Source organism: Nerophis lumbriciformis, linkage group LG05 (assembly GCF_033978685.3).
Source record: "Nerophis lumbriciformis linkage group LG05, RoL_Nlum_v2.1, whole genome shotgun sequence".
Taxonomy (NCBI): domain Eukaryota; kingdom Metazoa; phylum Chordata; class Actinopteri; order Syngnathiformes; family Syngnathidae; genus Nerophis; species Nerophis lumbriciformis.
In genome coordinates this window covers 21,997,178-22,017,325 of record NC_084552.2, presented here as the reverse complement: position 1 = coordinate 22,017,325, position 20,148 = coordinate 21,997,178, and the positions used below count along the sequence as shown (strand labels likewise).

The following is a 20,148-nucleotide window of genomic DNA, read 5'->3' as shown; positions in this document are numbered from 1 at the left end:
ATTAAAAAAAATATAAATTTACTGCATGCAATTGAATAACTTTTCAATAATGCAACAACATATTATTACATTCCATGTCTTTGTTAAAATTAAAATAAAGAGTTAAATATTTCAAAGCAAGTTATCCATTAAATTGTGCATGGTAAAAATGACAATAATAGACTAATAAGGTAAAATTCTGGCGACTAAGCTGCTATTTTTTTTTTTTTTTTTTATGTAAAAACAACTTTGGTACCGTTTTTCCATTTACAGGAACACACTATAAAACAACAACTGTAGATTTGACGGTAAAAACTGGCAGCTCATTCGCATACATTTTACTGTAAAACAAACAAACTGTGGTACCGTTTTTCCATTCCATTTACAGTAATATGCTGTAAAAAAAAAACATTACAAATTTTACGGTAAAATTCTGCCGATTAAGATTCCGTCTTTTTTTTTACAGTAAAATCTAAAGATTTTGTTTTACTGTTGTGTATAAAATATATAATAATCAAATGCATAGATAATTATATACTATGTGTGTGAATCTATGGACACTGTACGATTCGACTCAATTCCAATTCCTGTGGTGACGATTCGATCCCGAATTGGTTCTTTATTTAACAGTATTCTTAATTCAAACAGATTCTCGCAATGTATTGTTTGGTGTAGTGTTGTCCCGATACCAATATTTTGGTACCGGTACCGGTACCAAAATTATTTTGATACATTTCGGTACTTTCAATACTTTTATAAATACAGGGGACCACAAAAAAATTGCATTTTTGGCTTTATTTTAACAAAAAATCTTAGGGTACATTAAATATATGTTTCTTATTGCAAGTTTGTCCTTAAATAAAATAGTGAACATACAAGACAACTTGTCTTTTATTAGTAAGTAAACAAACAAAGGCTCCTAATTAAGCTGCTGACATATGCAGTAGCATATTGTGTCATTTATCATTCTGTTATTTTGTCTAATTTATTAAGGACAAGCAGTAGAAAATGAATTATTTATGAATTATTTTTCATTTACTGTTAATATCTGCTTACTTTCTGTTTCAACATGTTCTATGTACACTTGGAGGACTGGTATTTTTCAGAGGCGGTATTGTACCGAATATGATTCATAAGTATCGCGGTACTATACTACATACCGTACAACCCTAGTTTGGTGTAATAATTATAAAGAGACAGGTTACAGGTTAGACAAGCTCCTTTTGGTTGCATGAAAATGCCCAAAAAAAGTATTTTCAAAAATTGGTTCTTACAAAAAAAATTATTTGATTTAATTGATTTTTTTGTGCACCCCTATTATATATCAGAATCAGAATCAGAATCAGAATCAGCTTTATTGTCATTACGCAGGGTAACGAGATTGAGGCCATTCCATACAGTGCGATGTCTGCATGCAAGAAAACAATGTGTAAATATATAAAAATATAAAAAATATAGATGTGCAAAGAAAGGTGTGGAAGAGAACAGTGTACACTCTATACTCTCTGTACAATGTACACTCTATACACTCTGCGCAAAATGTACTCTGTACAAATGTGACCTTATACACTCTACTGTACTGAATACGTATTTATATGTATACATTTATGTTCTTATGTTATTCACTTTTACAAGTGGCCCTCTGAGAGCATCCTTAACTGCGATGTGGCCCTCAATAAAAAGAAGTTTGACACGCTATAAATGCATCCTGGCAGAGATAGACCTTGTCTGTCTGTGTTTGCGACGTTGAGACCAACGCTGTACCATTTTCATGTGGCCATTATTAAAAAAATCATGTTGATCATTCCAAGTGGCTTGAAGCTCTTGGAGCTGTCAACCAAAGAAGGCGGGTTCCAAACAAAACAGTGAATTATTGTAAGCTGACCCACAAATAAACACCATGTTGAACTCCACCCAGAAAGCCGAGCACAAACACAAATAATGTTGAATCAATCAATCAATCAAAGTTTATTTATATAGCCCTAAATCACGAATGTCTCAAAGGGCTGCACAAGCCACAACGACATTCTCGGCTCAGCTCCCACATCTGGGCAAGAAAAAAACTAAACTCCAATGAACGTCGAGTATAGATCTAGATCATAGTGTGAGAGTCCAGTCCATAGTGGGGCCAGACAGAAATCGTCTTGGGTGGAGACAAGTTAGCAGCGCAGAGACATCCTCATCTGATGCAAAGATGAGTGGTCCATCCCGGGTCCCGACTTTGAACAGCTAGCGTGTCACCTTAACCTACTCAGTGGCCTTGTGGTTAGAGTGTCCGCCCTGAGATCGGTAGATCGTGAGTTCAAACCCCGACCGAGTCATTTTTATAGTCAAAGACTATAAAAATGGGACCCATTGTCTCCCTGCTTGGCAGTCAGCATCAAGGGTTGGAATTGGGGGTTAAAGGCTTACTGAAACCCACTACTACCGACCACGCAGTCTGATAGTTTATATATCAATGATGAAATCTTAACATTGCAACACATGCCAATACGGCCGGGTTAGTTTACTAAAGTGCAATTTTAAATTTTGCGCGAAATATCCTGCTGAAAACGTCTCGGTTTGATGACGCCTGCGCGTGACGTCACGGATTGTAGAGGACATTTTGGGACAGCATGGTGGCCAGCTATTAAATCGTCTGTTTTCATCGCAAAATTCCACAGTATTCTGGACATCTGTGTTGGTGAATCTTTTGCAATTAGTTCTATGAACAATGGAGAAAGCAAAGAAGAAAGCTGTAGGTGGGAAGCGGTGTATTGCGGCAGGTGTTGTGCCGGATAACGCACCCCCGCCGTAGAATGCACCCCCTGACTGTTGTGCCGGATATAACAGCCGGTGTTTCATTGTTTACATTCCCGAAAGATGACAGTCAAGCTTTACCATTGGCCTGTGGAGAACTGGGACAACAGAGACTCTTACCAGGAGGACTTTGAGTTGGATGCGCAGATGCGGTACCGTGAGTACGCATGCAGCTGCGGCTTCCAAACATTTGATCGCTTGCCCGTACGTGCGTGCCGCTATGTGCATGTCATGCACGTAACTTTGCGGAATTTGGGGAAATATATGTGCTGTATGAACTTTGGGGAGGTGAACGGTACTTTGGGCTGTGGGATTGAGTGTGTTGTGCAGGTGTTTGAGTTGTATTGGCGGGTTATATGGACGAGAGGGGAGAGGTGTTTGTTATGCGGGATTAATTTGTGGCATATTAAATATAAGCCTGGTTGTGTTGTGGCTAATAGGGTATATATATGTCTTGTGTTTATTTACTGTTTTAGTCATTCCCAGCTGAATATCAGGTCCCAGCCGCCTCTCACAGCATCTTCCCTATCTGAATCGTTCCCACTGCCCTCTAGTCCTTCACTCTCACTTTCCTCATCCACAAATCTTTCATCCTCGCTCAAATTAATGGGGAAATCGTCGCTTTCTCGGTCCGAATCGCTCTCGCTGCTGGTGGCCATGATTGTAAACAATGTGCAGATGTGAGGAGCCTGTGACGTCACGCTACTCGTCTGCTACTTCCGGTACAGGCAAGGCTTTTTTATCAGCGACCAAAAGTTGCGAACTTTATCGTCGATGTTCTCTACTAAATCCTTTCAGCAAAAATATGGCAATATCGCGAAATGATCAAGTATGACACATAGAATGGACCTGCTATCCCCGTTTAAATAAGAAAATCGCATTTCAGTAGGCCTTTAAATCACCATCAAGGGTGATGCAGAGGACAAATTTCACCACACCTAGTGTGTGTGACAATCATTGGTACTTTAACGTTAACTTAATCTGTGGTTACCTACTCTGTGCACCCCCTCTCCACAAAGAAGAGGGTGCAGAGCAGAAAAGAGAAGGCAGATCAACTGCTCTAAAAGGCGGGTCTGTTTAAAGGCTAGAGTATACAAATGAGTTTTAAGATGGGACTTAAATGCTTCTGTTGAGGGCAGAGTACTGGAGCCCTTTGCTTCTCCTTCATGAAAACACAACCAAAAAATGAACACCTTTTTTATACTCTACAGTTAAATTGTCTTGAGCATTTGTAATAAAATACTGTAATTATTATGGTTTGATCAACTATATTCAAATTAAAGAGATGATCACTTATAGAGATGTCCGATAATTATCGGCCGATAAATGCGTTAAAATGTAATATCGGAAATTATCGGTATCGTTTTTTTTTTATTATCGGTATCGTTTTTTTTGTTTGTTTTTTATTAAATCAACATAAAAAACACAAGATACACTTACAATTAGTGCACCAACCCAAACCCCCCCAGTCTGCAAGGGATACAATCCGTAAGCACACATGATTGTGCGTGCTGCTGGTCCACTAATAGTACTAACCTTTAACACTTAATTTTACTAATTTTCATTAATTACTAGTTTCTATGTAACTGTTTTTATATTGTTTTACTTTCTTTTTCATTCAAGAAAATGCTTTTTATTTATTTATCTTATTCTATTATTATTTTTTTTAAAGTACCTTATCTTCACCATACCTGGTTGACCAAATTAGGCATATTGTGTTTATTTCACGACTGCATATATCGGTTGATATCGGTATCGGTAATTAAAGAATTGGACAATATCGGATATCGGCAAAAAGCCATTATCGGACATCCCTAATCACTTATTTATTTCTCTAATTTTCTTTGCATAATTTTCTCTCGGTGTGAATATTTAAGTCATTAAATTGTAATCAGTAAAATGTCATTGCAGTTTAAGTTTGTGTAAAACGGAGTTATTATGGTTTCATGTATCGCTTTCTACCTGAGAGCGTGCTCCGCCCTCACTCATACGTGCTGACGTCATCACGAGCAAAGGAACCACGCGCGCGGTGAAGTGAAGTGTCAAGCCGAAGACCACGAAGCCAGCACAGGTAAAAGCAAGCCCACCTGCGTGCTCACCGGGATAGTAAATGTTTGTGTTCGGGTGGAGAAGCCAAAAGTAATGTCGTTGTTTAAGCGTGACGTGACGTGGTACGAAAGCTGGCATTGTATTAGACGTACTGGGCGAGGCTGTTTCCTTTTCAGTCACGGTGTTTCGTTTTTTTTTTTTTTTTTTTAAATACATAACGATTATTATCCCACTGTTTACTATAGTATAAGTACTTTTTTATTTTATTTTTAATTTGTATTTTTTTTAAAACAGGTAACATTTGAAGCTATTATTACGACATGTGATACAAGTGTACAAACATCCCCCGACAAAGTCAACACAAACATTATTATTATTATTATTATTGTTTTTTTATTATTGAGTGTGAACATTGACGCTCATGAACCTCAAACGTTGGATTTGTAATGTCTGTCAAACTGGATTTGCTGGAAATCAGCAGCTTCCGTCTTTGTAAAATCAGATCAGAGGTGGCCAAATATGTTTCTGTGTGTAAACAACTCATCATTCCGCAAATATTTTATCATAACTTTCAATGGGACAAGAATTGGGAAATTACACAGACTCTGATGCAACGTTAAAGTAGTCAGTGTACAGCTTGTATAAAAGTGTAAGTCAGGGTCCTCAAACTATTTTTTTAATACACTAAAGCTCATCTATTTGTTCTTCTTCTTCCACATTTTTTCACCCGATCCAAAGCGTTCCAACTTCAAACTGTTCAGCCTATTTGGGAATTGTGGGTTTTCCCTAAATTTCCCAGAATTCCAGGTTTTCCGGGACATTTTTCCCATTCAAAATGAATTGGCCATTTCCACGTTTTTCAACCGATACATGCCATTCCACCTTCAACATATTCCACTCATCCCTAGAAATTCAAACTACTCTTTTTCCAAGTAAAAAAAAAAATAATTCCAGGATTTTCCAGAATTCCTGGTTTTCCAAAGCCCTATTTCCACCCTTTTTTCTGGCGACTACTCCTACATTTTTCAAGCCACTTCAATCGTTCCACTGTCAAAACATTCCTCTTGATTAGGAAAAAAAAAACAAAGTTGTTTTTTGAGCTGAAAAAATTCCCAGTTTTCCAGGAATTCCGTAATACCATTTCTCAATTCAACAGGTTACTACTTCAACATTTCTCGACCAATTTGGAACTTCCAACACCAACCATTTCAACTCATTCGAGCCATTCAAGTTTTTTTGACCATTTTCAAAAAAATTCCCGCATTTCCAGAAATTCCCAAATTTTGGGAATTTTCTTCAAACTTCCATAATTCTTCTTAAATTCGTACTACATTCTGTCAGCATTTCAGTTCAATTTCAGCATTGGAGAATTCACATGCAATTGCTTCAGTAATCGCCTCATCTAGTTATTTTTTACAATATGTCCTTTCTAATCCATTTTCTACCACTTGTTACTCTCGATGTCTCCTAGCCGGTCAGGCAAATCATACTGTCTAAAAATGCGTTTTCCCATCGATAACATGACATTATCGGCAAAGTGCACGCTCTTTCAGTCAAGTATATATATATATATATATATATATATATATATATATATATATATGTATATATATGTATATATATGTATATATATATATATATATATGTATATATATATATATATATATGTATATATGTATATATATATATATATATGTATATATATATATATATATATATATATATACATACATACATACATACAGGTAAAAGCCAGTAAATTAGAATATTTTGAAAAACTTGATTTATTTCAGTAATTGCATTCAAAAGGTGTAACTTGTACATTATATTTATTCATTGCACACAGACTGATGCATTCAAATGTTTATTTCATTTAATTTTGATGATTTGAAGTGGCAACAAATGAAAATCCAAAATTCCGTGTGTCACAAAATTAGAATATTGTGTAAGGCTAATACAAAAAAGGGATTTTTAGAAATGTTGGCCAACTGAAAAGTATGAAAATGAAAAATATGAGCATGTACAATACTCAATACTTGGTTGGAGCTCCTTTTGCCTCAATTACTGCGTTAATGCGGTGTGGCATGGAGTCGATGAGTTTCTGGCACTGCTCAGGTGTTATGAGAGCCCAGGTTGCTCTGATAGTGGCCTTCAACTCTTCTGCGTTTTTGGGTCTGGCATTCTGCATCTTCCTTTTCACAATACCCCACAGATTTTCTATGGGGCTAAGGTCAGGGGAGTTGGCGGGCCAATTTAGAACAGAAATACCATGGTCCGTAAACCAGGCACGGGTAGATTTTGCGCTGTGTGCAGGCGCCAAGTCCCGTTGGAACTTGAAATCTCCATCTCCATAGAGCAGGTCAGCAGCAGGAAGCATGAAGTGCTCTAAAACATGCTGGTAGACGGCTGCGTTGACCCTGGATCTCAGGAAACAGAGTGGACCGACACCAGCAGATGACATGGCACCCCAAACCATCACCCAACCATGCAAATTTTGCATTTCTTTTGGAAATCGAGGTCCCAGAGTCTGGAGGAAGACAGGAGAGGCACAGGATCCACGTTGCCTGAAGTCTAGTGTAAAGTTTCCACCATCAGTGATGGTTTGGGGTGCCATGTCATCTGCTGGTGTCGGTCCACTCTGTTTCCTGAGATCCAGGGTCAACGCAGCCGTCTACCAGCAAGTTTTAGAGCACTTCATGCTTCCTGCTGCTGACCTGCTCTATGGAGATGGAGATTTCAAGTTCCAACAGGACTTGGCGCCTGCACACAGCGCAAAATCTACCCGTGCCTGGTTTACGGACCATGGTATTTCTGTTCTAAATTGGCCCGCCAACTCCCCTGACCTTAGCCCCATAGAAAATCTGTGGGGTATTGTGAAAAGGAAGATGCAGAATGCCAGACCCAAAAACGCAGAAGAGTTGAAGGCCACTATTAGAGCAACCTGGGCTCTCATAACACCTGAGCAGTGCCAGAAACTCATCGACTCCATGCCACGCCGCATTAACGCAGTAATTGAGGCAAAAGGAGCTCCAACCAAGTATTGAGTATTGTACATGCTCATATTTTTCATTTTCATACTTTTCAGTTGGCCAACATTTCTAAAAATCCCTTTTTTGTATTAGCCTTAAGTAATATTCTAATTTTGTGACACACGGAATTTTGGATTTTCATTTGTTGCCACTTCAAATCATCAAAATTAAATGAAATAAACATTTGAATGCATCAGTCTGTGTGCAATGAATAAATATAATGTACAAGTTACACCTTTTGAATGCAATTACTGAAATAAATCAAGTTTTTCAAAATATTCTAATTTACTGGCTTTTACCTGTATATGTATATGTATATGTACAGTGTTTCCCCCAGAAAATGTGTTAGTTAAGGTGGTGTCTCTCCAGGGGGATGGAGGGGGTGGGTGGGTGTAAGGAACAGCGTAACTCGGCCTGTCGGCATCACGTCTCCATCTCATCGCTGCCACCACAGCCTGGGGGGGCAATAGACTACAGACTGTGGTGAAGTATGCCGGCTTTGTCGCGTGAGGAAGCCTACAATTTTTGGTTGTGTTTTCTGCTCCATATGCTGAATGCCTATATACTATATATATCTTGATATTTTTTCCGTAAAGTAAAATCAATACACAAAACAGTCCTAGTTACCTGAGATACTAAGTATGTCATTATTATGACTTAGTAAGTCAATATTCTGACTTACTAATTTACTAAGTCCTGATGTATATACATCAGCCAAATTGTTTTAACCCAATGCGGCCCCCTTGTCAAAAAGTTTGGGGACCCCTGGTGTAAATGTACTGTCCCTTTACGATAACACACAACCGCTGGCAACGAACGTGGCCACCAGTCAAGCCTGGTGTGATCTGGGGCTGAATGAGTGCTGCTGGGCACAGGGGAGCTCCGGTTCATTACGGGAAACAAACATAAACGGCAACATTTACTGCACGGCGTGATCTCTTCCTTTTCAGAGACTGCGCAAGTAGGATTTGAGAAGTGTAACCAATGTTCTTTGCCTCTGCGTAGAGTTTAATAAACATGACCGCCACCTGGTGTTTCCGCTCAGCTGCACTTTACTCGTAGCAAAGTACAAATGTAGTCAATATTTTCTGCCAGTTGTCGAGCCCCTCTCGCGTTGATATCACGTACGATAACACAGTGAACTAAAAACATACCCGACGATACAGGAAGTACACATTTCGTCAATATTTTCTGCCAATTGTCGAGCCCCTACACCAGGCGTCGGCAACCCAACATGTTGAAAGAGCCAACTAAAAAAACTAATCTGTCCGGAGCCGCAAAAAGTAAAAAGCCTTATATAAGTGTTATAACCAAGGCAACACTTGAAGTTAGTGTCTCAGAGGGTGAGATAACTCCTGGAAATTACTGGCTTTAAACTGCCAAAGGTATAGATATGTGTGTCCAAGTTAAAGGAAAGAACAGGCTGTCTTCTTCTCATGGATTTATTACAATCTATGCAAGCTGGGTAACGTTTGCTGTGGTCTGGAACAACATGGCACACAATCAGAAATGCAGCCAATATCACATACAGATAATGTGTCATGAGACATGCAAATATCAATTAAATACACAGTAAACATAAGTAAAGGAAATTAAATGAACTCAAATATACCTATAACAAGGGATAATAATGCAACATGTACATACAGCTAGCCTAAATAGCATGTTAGCATGGATTATTATCACTCCACGCAAGTAAATAACATCAACAAAGCTCACCTTTGTGCATTCACGCTAGGGCTGGCCTTTTTTTAATATCTCGATATTTTTAGGCCATATCGCGATACACGATATATATCTCGATATTTTGCCTTAGCCTTGAATGAACACTTGATGCATATAATCACTGGAGTATGATGATTCTATGTGTCTACATTAAAACATTCTTCTTCATACTGCATTAATATATGCTCATTTTAAACTTTCATGCAGAGAGGGAAATCACAACTAAATAAATTTAGCAAAAGTGTATTTATTAAACATTTATTAAGCAGTGGCACAAACATTCATGTCATTTCCAAAACAGAAAGTGCAAGATTGTCAGAGACATTTTAAAACAAGCTATAAGTGCACTTTTGTGCATGATGTCACACAAGATATTTCAATAAGTGTCACATAAAAATGAGCTGCATATCAAATAGTATATGTCCTACGGTGTTGATGTGGAAATAGTTGCTTCGGCATTTAGTTGGTGTGGCACCGAACGGAGATGTCGACATATTCCCGCTTGAAGCCAAACCACCGTCAGACGATGGACCCCGTGCTGTTTTTCTTGGGAATTAATTATTCCTCCATTTGTTACCAGATTCACTGCTATGTTGAAATTGTAACTAATATTGATACTGTTGTTGATAATATTCATTTTTGTTTCACTACTTTTGGTTTGTTCTGTGTCGTGTTTGTGTCTCCTCTCAATTGCTCTGTTTATTGCAGTTCTGAGTGTTGCTGGGTCGGGTTTGGTTTTGGAATTGGATTGCATTGTTATGGTATTGCTGTGTATTGTTTTGTTGGATTGATTAATTAAAAAAATAAATAAATAAATAAAAAATCTAAAAATAATTTAAAAAAACAAACGATTTAAAAAAAAATGAGAATCGATTCTGAATCGCACAACGTGAGAATCGCGATTCGAATTCGAATCGATTTTTTCCCACACCCCTACTTACTATATTTTTAAACCCACAACCTTATGTTTGGCAACTGCATACTAAGTCCAACAGGGACATTTTTGACCATATTCACGTATGTTTGGGGTAAAATTTGATATGAAGTGCCTTGTCATCCAATAATTCACATTTGACATGTGCTTCTTTATCAAAATGTTTTAGTACGACTTTGGTAAGATCTGAAGCCGCACCGCTTGATGGATTGTCGGCGCATTAAACATACTTGATCATTTCGCGATATTGCCATATTTTTGCTGAAAGGATTTAGTAGAGAACATCGACGATAAAGTTCGCAACTTTTGGTTGCTGATAAAAAAGCCTTGCCTGTACCGGAAGTAGCAGACGAGTAGCGTGACGTCACAGGTTGTGGAGCTCCTCACATCCGCACATTGTTTACAATCATGGCCACCAGCAGCAAGAGCGATTCGGACCGAGAAAGCGACGATTTCCCCATTAATTTGAGCGAGGATGAAAGATTTGTGGATGAGGAAAGTGAGAGTGAAGGACTAGAGGGCAGTGGGAGCGATTCAGATAGGGAAGATGCTGTGAGAGGCGGGTGGGACCTGATATTCAGCTGGGAATGACTAAAACAGTAAATAAACACAAGACATATGTATACTCTATTAGCCACAACACAATCAGGCTTATATTTAATATGCCACAAATTAATCCCGCATAACAAACACCTCCCCCCTCCCGTACATATAACCCGCCAATACAACTCAAACACCTGCACAACACACTCAATCCCACAGCCCAAAGTACCGTTCACCTCCCCAAAGTTCATACAGCACATATATTTCCCCAAAGTCCCCAAAGTTACGTACGTGACATGCACATAGCGGCACGCACGTACGAGCAAGCAATCAAATGTTTGGGAGCTGCAGCTGCATGCGTACTCACGGTACCGCATCTGCGTATCCAACTCAAAGTCCTCCTGGTAAGAGTCTCTGTTGTCCCAGTTCTCCACAGGCCAATGGTAAAGCTTGACGGTCATCTTTCGGGAATGTAAACAATGAAACACCGACTGTGTTATCCGGCACAACAGTCAGGGGGTGCATTCTACGGCGGGGGTGCGTTATCCGGCACAACACCTGCCGCAATACACCGCTTCCCACCTACAGCTTTCTTCTTTGCTGTCTCCATTGTTCATTGAACAAATTGCAAAAGATTCACCAACACAGATGTCCAGAATACTGTGGAATTTTGCGATGAAAACAGAAGACTTAATAGCTGGCCACCATGCTGTCCCAAAATGTCCTCTACAATCCGTGATGCCACGCGCAGGCGTCATCATACCGAGACGTTTTCAGCAGGATATTTCGGCGCAAAATTTTAAATTGCACTTTAGTAAGCTAACCCGGCCGTATTGGCATGTGCTGCAATGTTAAGATTTCATCATTGATATATAAACTATCGGACTGCGTGGTCGGTAGTAGTGGGTTTCAGTAGGCCTTTAAAGGTGTTTAATGATAATACAAGTATGTTTAACACATATAGATTCCTTTCTTTCATGAAGACAAGAACATAAGTTGGTGTATTACCTGATCCTTATGACTTGCATCGATTGGAATCAGACAGTAGTGCTGATAACGTCCACATCTTCAAACGGAGGAGAAAAAAAGTCTTCCTTTCTGTCTAATACCACATGAAAGTGGTTGGTTTTTGGCATCTTATTTTTCCAGCTTCCATACTCGTTTTTATACACTTTACAAGAAATACATTGACGGCAAACTCCGTAGCTTGCTAGCTTGTGTGCGCTCTGACTTCCCGAGACTCTTATTTTGTTAGCGCAGGCTCTTGCTGCTTCATTCTTGAAGCAGCACTTTTATCGTGAAGACAGGAACTGTGCAGTCGGCTTTTAGGGTTTTGACAGCAAGTACGGCGCAAGAGTCTATTGAAATAAAAAGTGTTTCTCACCCTCTTCTCTGTCATTTTTTCTTAATAATGATCTCGCTGCAATCAGCGTCATCTCACCAGACCCTCAGGTGCCGTGAATGTCAATCAAGTGACGAAAGTGACGTCATAGAGAAGCTTGATGATCGCTCATTTTTAGGTCTGTTTTTTTAATGCCTGGCTGGCGATCGACTGACACACCCTCTACGATCGACCGGTTGCTATCGATCGACGTAATGGGCACCCCTGGTTTATAAGGGAAGACATATTATCTGGCGTTTTGTTTCGCAATATTTGGCAAAAAGCAACTTTTCTCACCTTCTGGTACCTGCTGATCTGAATTAGGGATCTGCATAAATCCTGAAAAATTGCGCGCATCCGCAAGTCGATAAGCCGTAGTGGATAAGCTTCCTCTTGTTATGGGACATTCATCAATTAATCAATTCAATCAATCAATCAATTCCTATATTGTCATTGTCATAATAACACTTAAGTCATACATGTCAACGAGATTTTGTTTGAGCTTTGTCCAGCGGCATAGAAACTGCATTGATGTGCAGGTTGACAATAGTTTACATTTTAGCATTGTCAGGAAGATCGCGATAAGAGGGACGTGGGGGTGGGAACAGTCGGATGTCTGATGGGTGTTACGTTGATGTTGCAGCAATGCAATGTCCAGAGCACAATTATTGAGGTGGTGAAGAGTGAGGTAATAAGATGGTCCGGGGCAGCAAAGGGGCAGGCTGTTCATTTAGCAGTCTCACAGCCTGGGGATACAGACTGTGAGACATTCTGGTGGTCCTGGCGTGAATCGATCTATACCTCCTTCCAGAGGGTAGCAGGTTGAAGAGGCCATGTGCTGGGTGGTATCTGTCCTTCAGGATGTTGTGTACTCGCTTTAGGCAGCGAGTTGGTACATGGCACTCATCTCTGGGAGTATCGTCCTTGTAATTTTCCCCGCCGCTTTAACCACTCGCTGGAGGGCCTGTTGGTTCGCTTTAGTGCAGCTAGCAAACCACACTAAAAAGCCGTAAGTGAGGACACTGCTGATGGCACAGTTGTAAAAGTTCATTATTCATCAGCCGCTGTTGCCATTTCCAATATAAAGTAGTGTAAAGTTCTTACTTATATCTGTCAGTAAACTCGCCATGAAAGCACTAAAACATACCGGTGTAGTGAGTTTACCTTATTCACCCAAGGAACTTTAGTTGTTAGAGATTTCCTGTTGGATGTTTTTTCACAGGACACATTTCCGCCGTTGATGTTTCCGGATGATAGATGCTGCTTCGTTATTGATTGAAGTAAAGTCTGAATGTCACTAAAACAGTTAGCTCCATCTTTTGACACTTCTTCCACTCCCGTCCTTGCACGCTACACCACTACAACAAAGATGACGGGGAGAAGACGCTGCTGAAGGTGAGCCACGTAAATAAGACCGCCCACAAAACGGCGCATCCTGAAGAGACTGTCAAAAAGCGGCTTGAAGATGATCTGTAAAACATAATCTATGCAACATTTTGACCAAAGAACCACCATCACATGTTATGTAGACCACAAGGAAGTGTTTTCATTTTAGAAAATAATAATAATAATATGACTCCTTTAATGCGCCCTATATTCCGGTGCCTTATATATGAAAAAAGATCAAAAATAGACCATTCATCTGCAGTGCGCCTTATAAACCGGTGCGCCCTATGGTCCGGAAAATACGGTAGTTTTGTTGAGATATCTAAGTTTGGTTTTTACGTTCAATAACTACTGTATATCAAATGCGTTGTCTATGTGTGCCCTGTGATTGGCTGGCGACCAGTCCAGGCACCTTGGCTGGGATAGACTCCAGCTATGACCACATGTATCATACTGTATTCATCTATGTTGCAGGTGCAGTCATCATGTCCAACACAGGCCCCATGCGCTTCATCCTCAATGCCCCCCAACCCTCCACGCCAGTCCTAGGTGAGACTCCCTCAGCTTCTGCCTGGTTACTAATGAAGCTGACATCATCTCATTTATGCTGCAGTGGGCGTAAAAGTGCTGCTGTGCATCGTCCCCATCGCTCAGATCGCCGTAGGTCAGCGACGCCACGCCTGAATTACCTCAAAGTGCACCTCAATGAAGTGTTGTGATGGTGCCAACAGGTGCGGCGCACCTGGACGATTGCCCCCGCCAGCACCTCATCCCCGTCTACCTGATCATCGCTGGTCTCTTCTTTGCAATGCTAGTGCTGATGGTTTGCCTGCCATGTGCACGCCAGCCGGAAAACGAGCCACCGAACCCCCTGTGCCTATTCTGCCTGGGCTGGACGGCGCTCACGGCGTTGTTCCTCGTCGCCTGGTTCATCGCCGGTGAGTGACTCGCCATTCGGGACCTTTTCGCCGTCTTTCGAGGCTTACTTGGACATTACTTCTGTAGGTAACGTGTGGATCTACTCCATTTACGAGCCCAACTACTACAAGAACGTGACAAATCCGGAGCCCTACTGTGACAAGACGCTCTACCTCTTCGCCTTCTGGACCACAACACTGGTTTACATCCTGGTCATTCTGGGGGTGGGGATCGGCTTTCTCGTCCTGTTCTGTCTTTACTTGTGTGGCCACGCGGACCCTGATGACGACTACATCTAGAAAGACCTTCCACCAAACGCGCGGGTGCCAGGGCATCATGACATCATGGTCGCTGTATGAACTCCTTAAGTCGAAGCATTAAGGGCAGCCGCTTACTAGCTTTAGTCATACATGTATCGACATGAAAATGTCATATTATGACCAATATCAGTTATTATTATCACAGTATTGTTGAATGTGCTTGAAAAGTGCTCATAAACACACTGAAATATTTTAACCAAGCTTAAAATACATACATCTGTCTTGTATTCATGTTAACATTCAAGCTAGCTTGCAATTAGCACGCTAGCTGCTTTTCCAGGAAATGACTAAATCACTGAGTTTTTTAAAGTGTGTTAATCAAATAGTTGGTTATTGCCTTTTTTAAACGATGATACAAATCAGTATCAGTAATTAAGGCTGGGCGATATGGCCTTTTATTAATATCTCGAGCATACTTGCCAACAACGTTCCCTCTAAGGTGTGCGCCTGTGCAATTGCGCACTGCTCAAGCGTCCTCTGCGCACGGCAAATCTATGCCACGCACAAAATCAAATAAAAAAATAAGCGCATAACAATTTTCGACACACGGACACGACAGAGAAAACAGTTTTCGTCTTCATTGTTCAAATATTGTAACGTCTGTCGAGACGCTTTGAGGACATGAATTCCATCCATCACTTTACTGAGCAAAACTCTTTATTGTCGGCCATAAACACATCACCAAAACATTAGTACAAATAATGATATCTAGCAAAACTGGTCATTTTCTGCAGTACAAACCAGACCAAAAGCAACTTTGTTATATCAACAGCAGCCACTCGCTCTTTCTCACTTGCGTCAACATATGCACATATAGCACTTAGCCAGTGATGCGTTTACAGCCACACAAAAAGTCGGACAACTCCAACACCACACATAAAATGTCATTCAGGTCGTTACACTATGATTTACCAATCAAATGTGTGCTTTTTGTAGTGTCATTTATTAGGAATCTTAATTTATAAATATTAATCATGAAATGCTGTTAGTATATGAAATAAATACAAATAAAAATATATTTTTTACAAACAGGAAGTTGCAGGAATGTACACATGATCCCCTACTTACATCTCATTGTGCAACATGTGAATGTTTTAATGGGAACTAAATGCAATGTCTGAAAGGGGTACAAATTATTTCCAAAGCAGGACCTCCACCCAGACAAACAATACAAGTACACAGTTCATGAAAAGCAATATTTTTTGTTATTGTCATTGTAAGTGGGCCTAAACACTTATATTAGAAATGGAAATGACTGCTGTCATTTGATTTTAATAATAAGAGAATGTTGTCTGTCTATCTGTGTTGGCCCTGCGATGAGGTGGGGACTTGTCCTGGGTGTACCCCGCCTTCCGTCCGAATGCAGCTGAGATAGGCTCCAGCACCCCCGCGACCCCGAAAGGGACAAGCGGTAGAAAATGGATGGATGGATGGAGATTGAACTTGTTATTTAGTCAGGTTTGGGACAGGTGTGCTGCTGGTGTAGCCACAGTGTGCACGTGTGATGTTGCTCACATGGCCTCCACTGAATATTCAGGGAGTTTTTGCGTTTGCTCACACACATGAAAAATTAGAGGGAACATTGCTTGCCATCCCTCCCGATTTTACCGGGAGACTCCCGAATTTCAGTGCCCCTCCCGAAAATCTCCCGGGGCAACCATTCTCCCGAATTTCTCCCGATTTCCACCCGGACAACAATATTGGGGGTGTACCTTAAAGGCCCTGCTTTTAGCGTCCTTTCCGACCTTTCGTCACGTCCGCTTTTCCTCCATACAAACAGCGTGTCAGCCCAGTCACATGATATATGCGGCTTTTAAGCACACACAAGTGAATGCAAGGCATACTCGATCAACAGCCATACAGGTCACACTGAGGGTGGCCGTATAAACAACTTTAACACTGTTACAAATATGCGCCACACTGTGAACCCACGCCAAACAACAATGACAAACACATTTCGGGAGAACATCCGCACCGTAACACAACTTAAACACAACAGAACAAATACCCAGAACCCCTTGCAGCACTAACTCTTCTGGGACGCTACAATATACACCCCCCGCTACCACCAAACCCACCCTCATCTCCCGAATTCGGAGGTCTCAAGGTTGGCAAGTATGATCTCAATATTTGTAGGCCATGTCACGATACACGATATATATCTCGATATTTTGCCTCTATGTGTCTACATTAAAACATTCTTGTTCATACTGCATTAATATATGCTCATTTTAAACTTTCATGCAGAGAAGGAAATCACAACTAAGTCAATTTAGCAAAAGCAGTGGCACAAACATTCATGTCATTTCCAAAACAAAGTGCAAGATTGTCAGAGACATTTTAAAACAAGCTGTTAGTGCACTTTTGTGCATGATGTCACTAAGATGACATCTTTTGACACTTCTTCCACTCCTGTCCTTGCACGCTACACCGCTACAACAAAGATGACGGGGAGAAGACGCTGCCGAAGGTGAGCCACGTAAATAAGACCGCCCACAAAACGGCGCATCCTGAAGAGCACTTTTTGTACAGAACGACACTGCAATAGTTTAAAACAAATAAAGTGCACTTTTGTGCATGATGTCACACAAGATATTTCAATAACTGTCAAATAAAAATGAGCTGCATAATAGGAAATCAAATAGTGTACGTCCTTCGCTATGTGGTAGGTTCCTTCGGACATTATCTCCTTCTGTTGTTGACTATATTTTTCATACGGTGTTGATGTGGAAATAGTTGCTTGGGCATTTTGTGGGTGTGGCACCGGCCAGAGATGTTGACATGCGGAGTTTCAAGCACTCCTTATTCTCTCGCGGGTGACTTTTCAAATGATGCTACAAATTAGCAGTAATACTACTTTTTGTAGCAACGCTTTTGCCGCATACTTGACATATTACTGTTGTCTGTTCAACATATTCCCGCTTGAAGCCAAACCACCGCCAGACGATGCACCCCGTGCTGTTTTTCTTGGGAATTAATTCTTCTTCCTTCATTTGTTACCAGATTCGCACCTTATTTCTCTCGTATACCCCCGCCGCTACCTCTCTGCTCCGCGAGGGCGTATGACGTTGCACGGATGTGACGTATGTAAGAAGGTGCGCTTGTTTTATCTCTCTGTGAGAAGGACATACAATAAATAGTGATAACAGCCTGTAGTGTAATGCCCGCAGCTAAAAGCAACCGCGTGAGAACATATACTGAAATACTCACGATATAGTCATTTTCTACATTGCACAGAGACAAACCCACGATATATTGAGTAAATTCGATAAATCACCCAGCACTATCAGTAATCATTACAAAGTTCCTAATGGGAACTGTATGGTCATCCTTACACATCATTGGAGAATTCTCCCGGTATTTTAAGTCAAAGCATAATGATTTTGTAACATGAATAAATGTTTCACGTGCAAAGTGCTAAAGTAAGCTACTTTTTTAAAACCTTTATCTTGTTAGCGCAGTTAGACCGGATGTCACACACGTCACTGGTGTTGTGAAGGCAGGAAGTGTGCAGCTGTTTTTGACGGTGGCTATGTTTTTGAGTGAAGACGACACCAAGCTGGGGTGAAATAAAGAGTCCATGTCAGCGGTCATTTTGCCTGACACTCATTTGTTTACACTTAATATTTTTGATATTAGTACATTAGCGAATGAAGTGAATTATATCTTGTACAATTTTCTAATATGATTGGAAGTAGCATGTATTTGTTCACAGAATCCTTTAGAGCAGGGGTGTCAAACTCAAATACAGAGTGGACCAACATTTAAAACTGAACAAAGCCGCGGGCCAAGGTTGAACAAATTAACCTTTAACGTACTCTACGAGCTATCGTCACGTCCGCTTTTCATCCATTCTAACATCGCTCAGACCCAGTCACAAGATATGTGCGGCTTCTGTACGCACACACGAGTGAATGCAACGCATACTTCATCAACAGCGATACAGGTTACACCGAGGGTGCCAGTATAAAAAACTTTAACACTGTTAGAAATATACGCCACACTGTGAATCCACACCAAACAAGAATGACAAACACATTTCGGGAGAACATTCGCACAGTAACACAACATAAACACAACAGAACAAATACCCAGAATCCTTTGCAGCACTAACTCTTCCGGGACGCTACAAAATACGCCCCGCTACCACCAACCCGCGCCCCCCCCCCCCACACACACACACACACACACACCTTGTAGCGTCCCGAAAGAGTTAGTGCTGCAAAGGGTTCTGGCTTGGTGTGGATTCACAGTGTGGCGTATATTTCTAACGGTGCTAAAGTTTTTTATTCGGCTACCCTCAGTGTAACCTGTATCGCTGTTGATGAAGTATGTGTTGCATTCTAATGTGTGTGAGTGCAGAAGCCGCACATGTTATGTGACTGGGCTAGCACTCGGCTGGCTGGCTGGCTGGCTGGCAGGAAGACTCCCGGGAGGATTGGCGGGCCAGCTTTAGTGTTAATTTGATATCGCCTCAAGGGCCAAGTGAAATTACACGGCGGGCCAAAGTTTGACACCCATGCTTTAGAGGATTATTCTACTAAGGGAAAAAGTGCACGTGTCCATCACTAGCACTCCAGAGAGTGGGGGCATTTTCCCCCAGGACATTGAGGAACTTAAGGGATAGCAGCAGTTGGATTTTAGGAGAGATAATAAAGACATTAGCAACATCTGGTAGGAAGCCCCCACAGATAGGAGTAGAGGAATTGTGATGATCTGTCACTTAATTTCTGTCTGTTTCCTTGTTTTTGTATTCACTTCCTGTCAGTGCTCTTGTTTTGTTTCCACTTCCTGCTTGTCCCGCTGAGCACTGTTTGTTCCCTCACCTGCTGTTGATTGGCAGCCGGTCCACACCTGCTGCCAATCAGCATGTCTTTATTTATGCCCGTCTCGAGCGCGCCTCAGTGCTCGAGAATTGACTTATGTTGTGAACTCTTACATGCAAGACTGCTCTATTTCTGTTTTGAGTAAATTAAACTCATCTCACCTGCTCTCCGTTCTCCTGGTTCCTGCATCTTGGGGTCACTAATCCGGCAGCCATGCGAGTTTCTGACAGGAATAATGTCAAGGAAAGATTGATTGTCC

The 20,148-nt window shown here is 40.9% G+C and overlaps 1 protein-coding gene across 1 annotated transcript; it reads left to right on the top strand.

The window, feature by feature from the left end:
- The first annotated feature begins 4,751 nt into the window (after positions 1-4,751).
- Positions 4,752-15,259, top strand: LOC133605784 (transmembrane protein 272). Its single transcript, XM_061959080.1, has 5 exons — positions 4,752-4,849; positions 14,300-14,374; positions 14,439-14,489; positions 14,557-14,763; positions 14,831-15,259. The coding sequence occupies exons 2-5, from the start codon at positions 14,311-14,313 to the stop codon at positions 15,040-15,042; spliced, it is 534 nt and encodes a 177-aa protein (XP_061815064.1). The 5' UTR covers positions 4,752-4,849; positions 14,300-14,310; the 3' UTR covers positions 15,043-15,259.
- Positions 15,260-20,148: the final 4,889 nt, after the last annotated feature.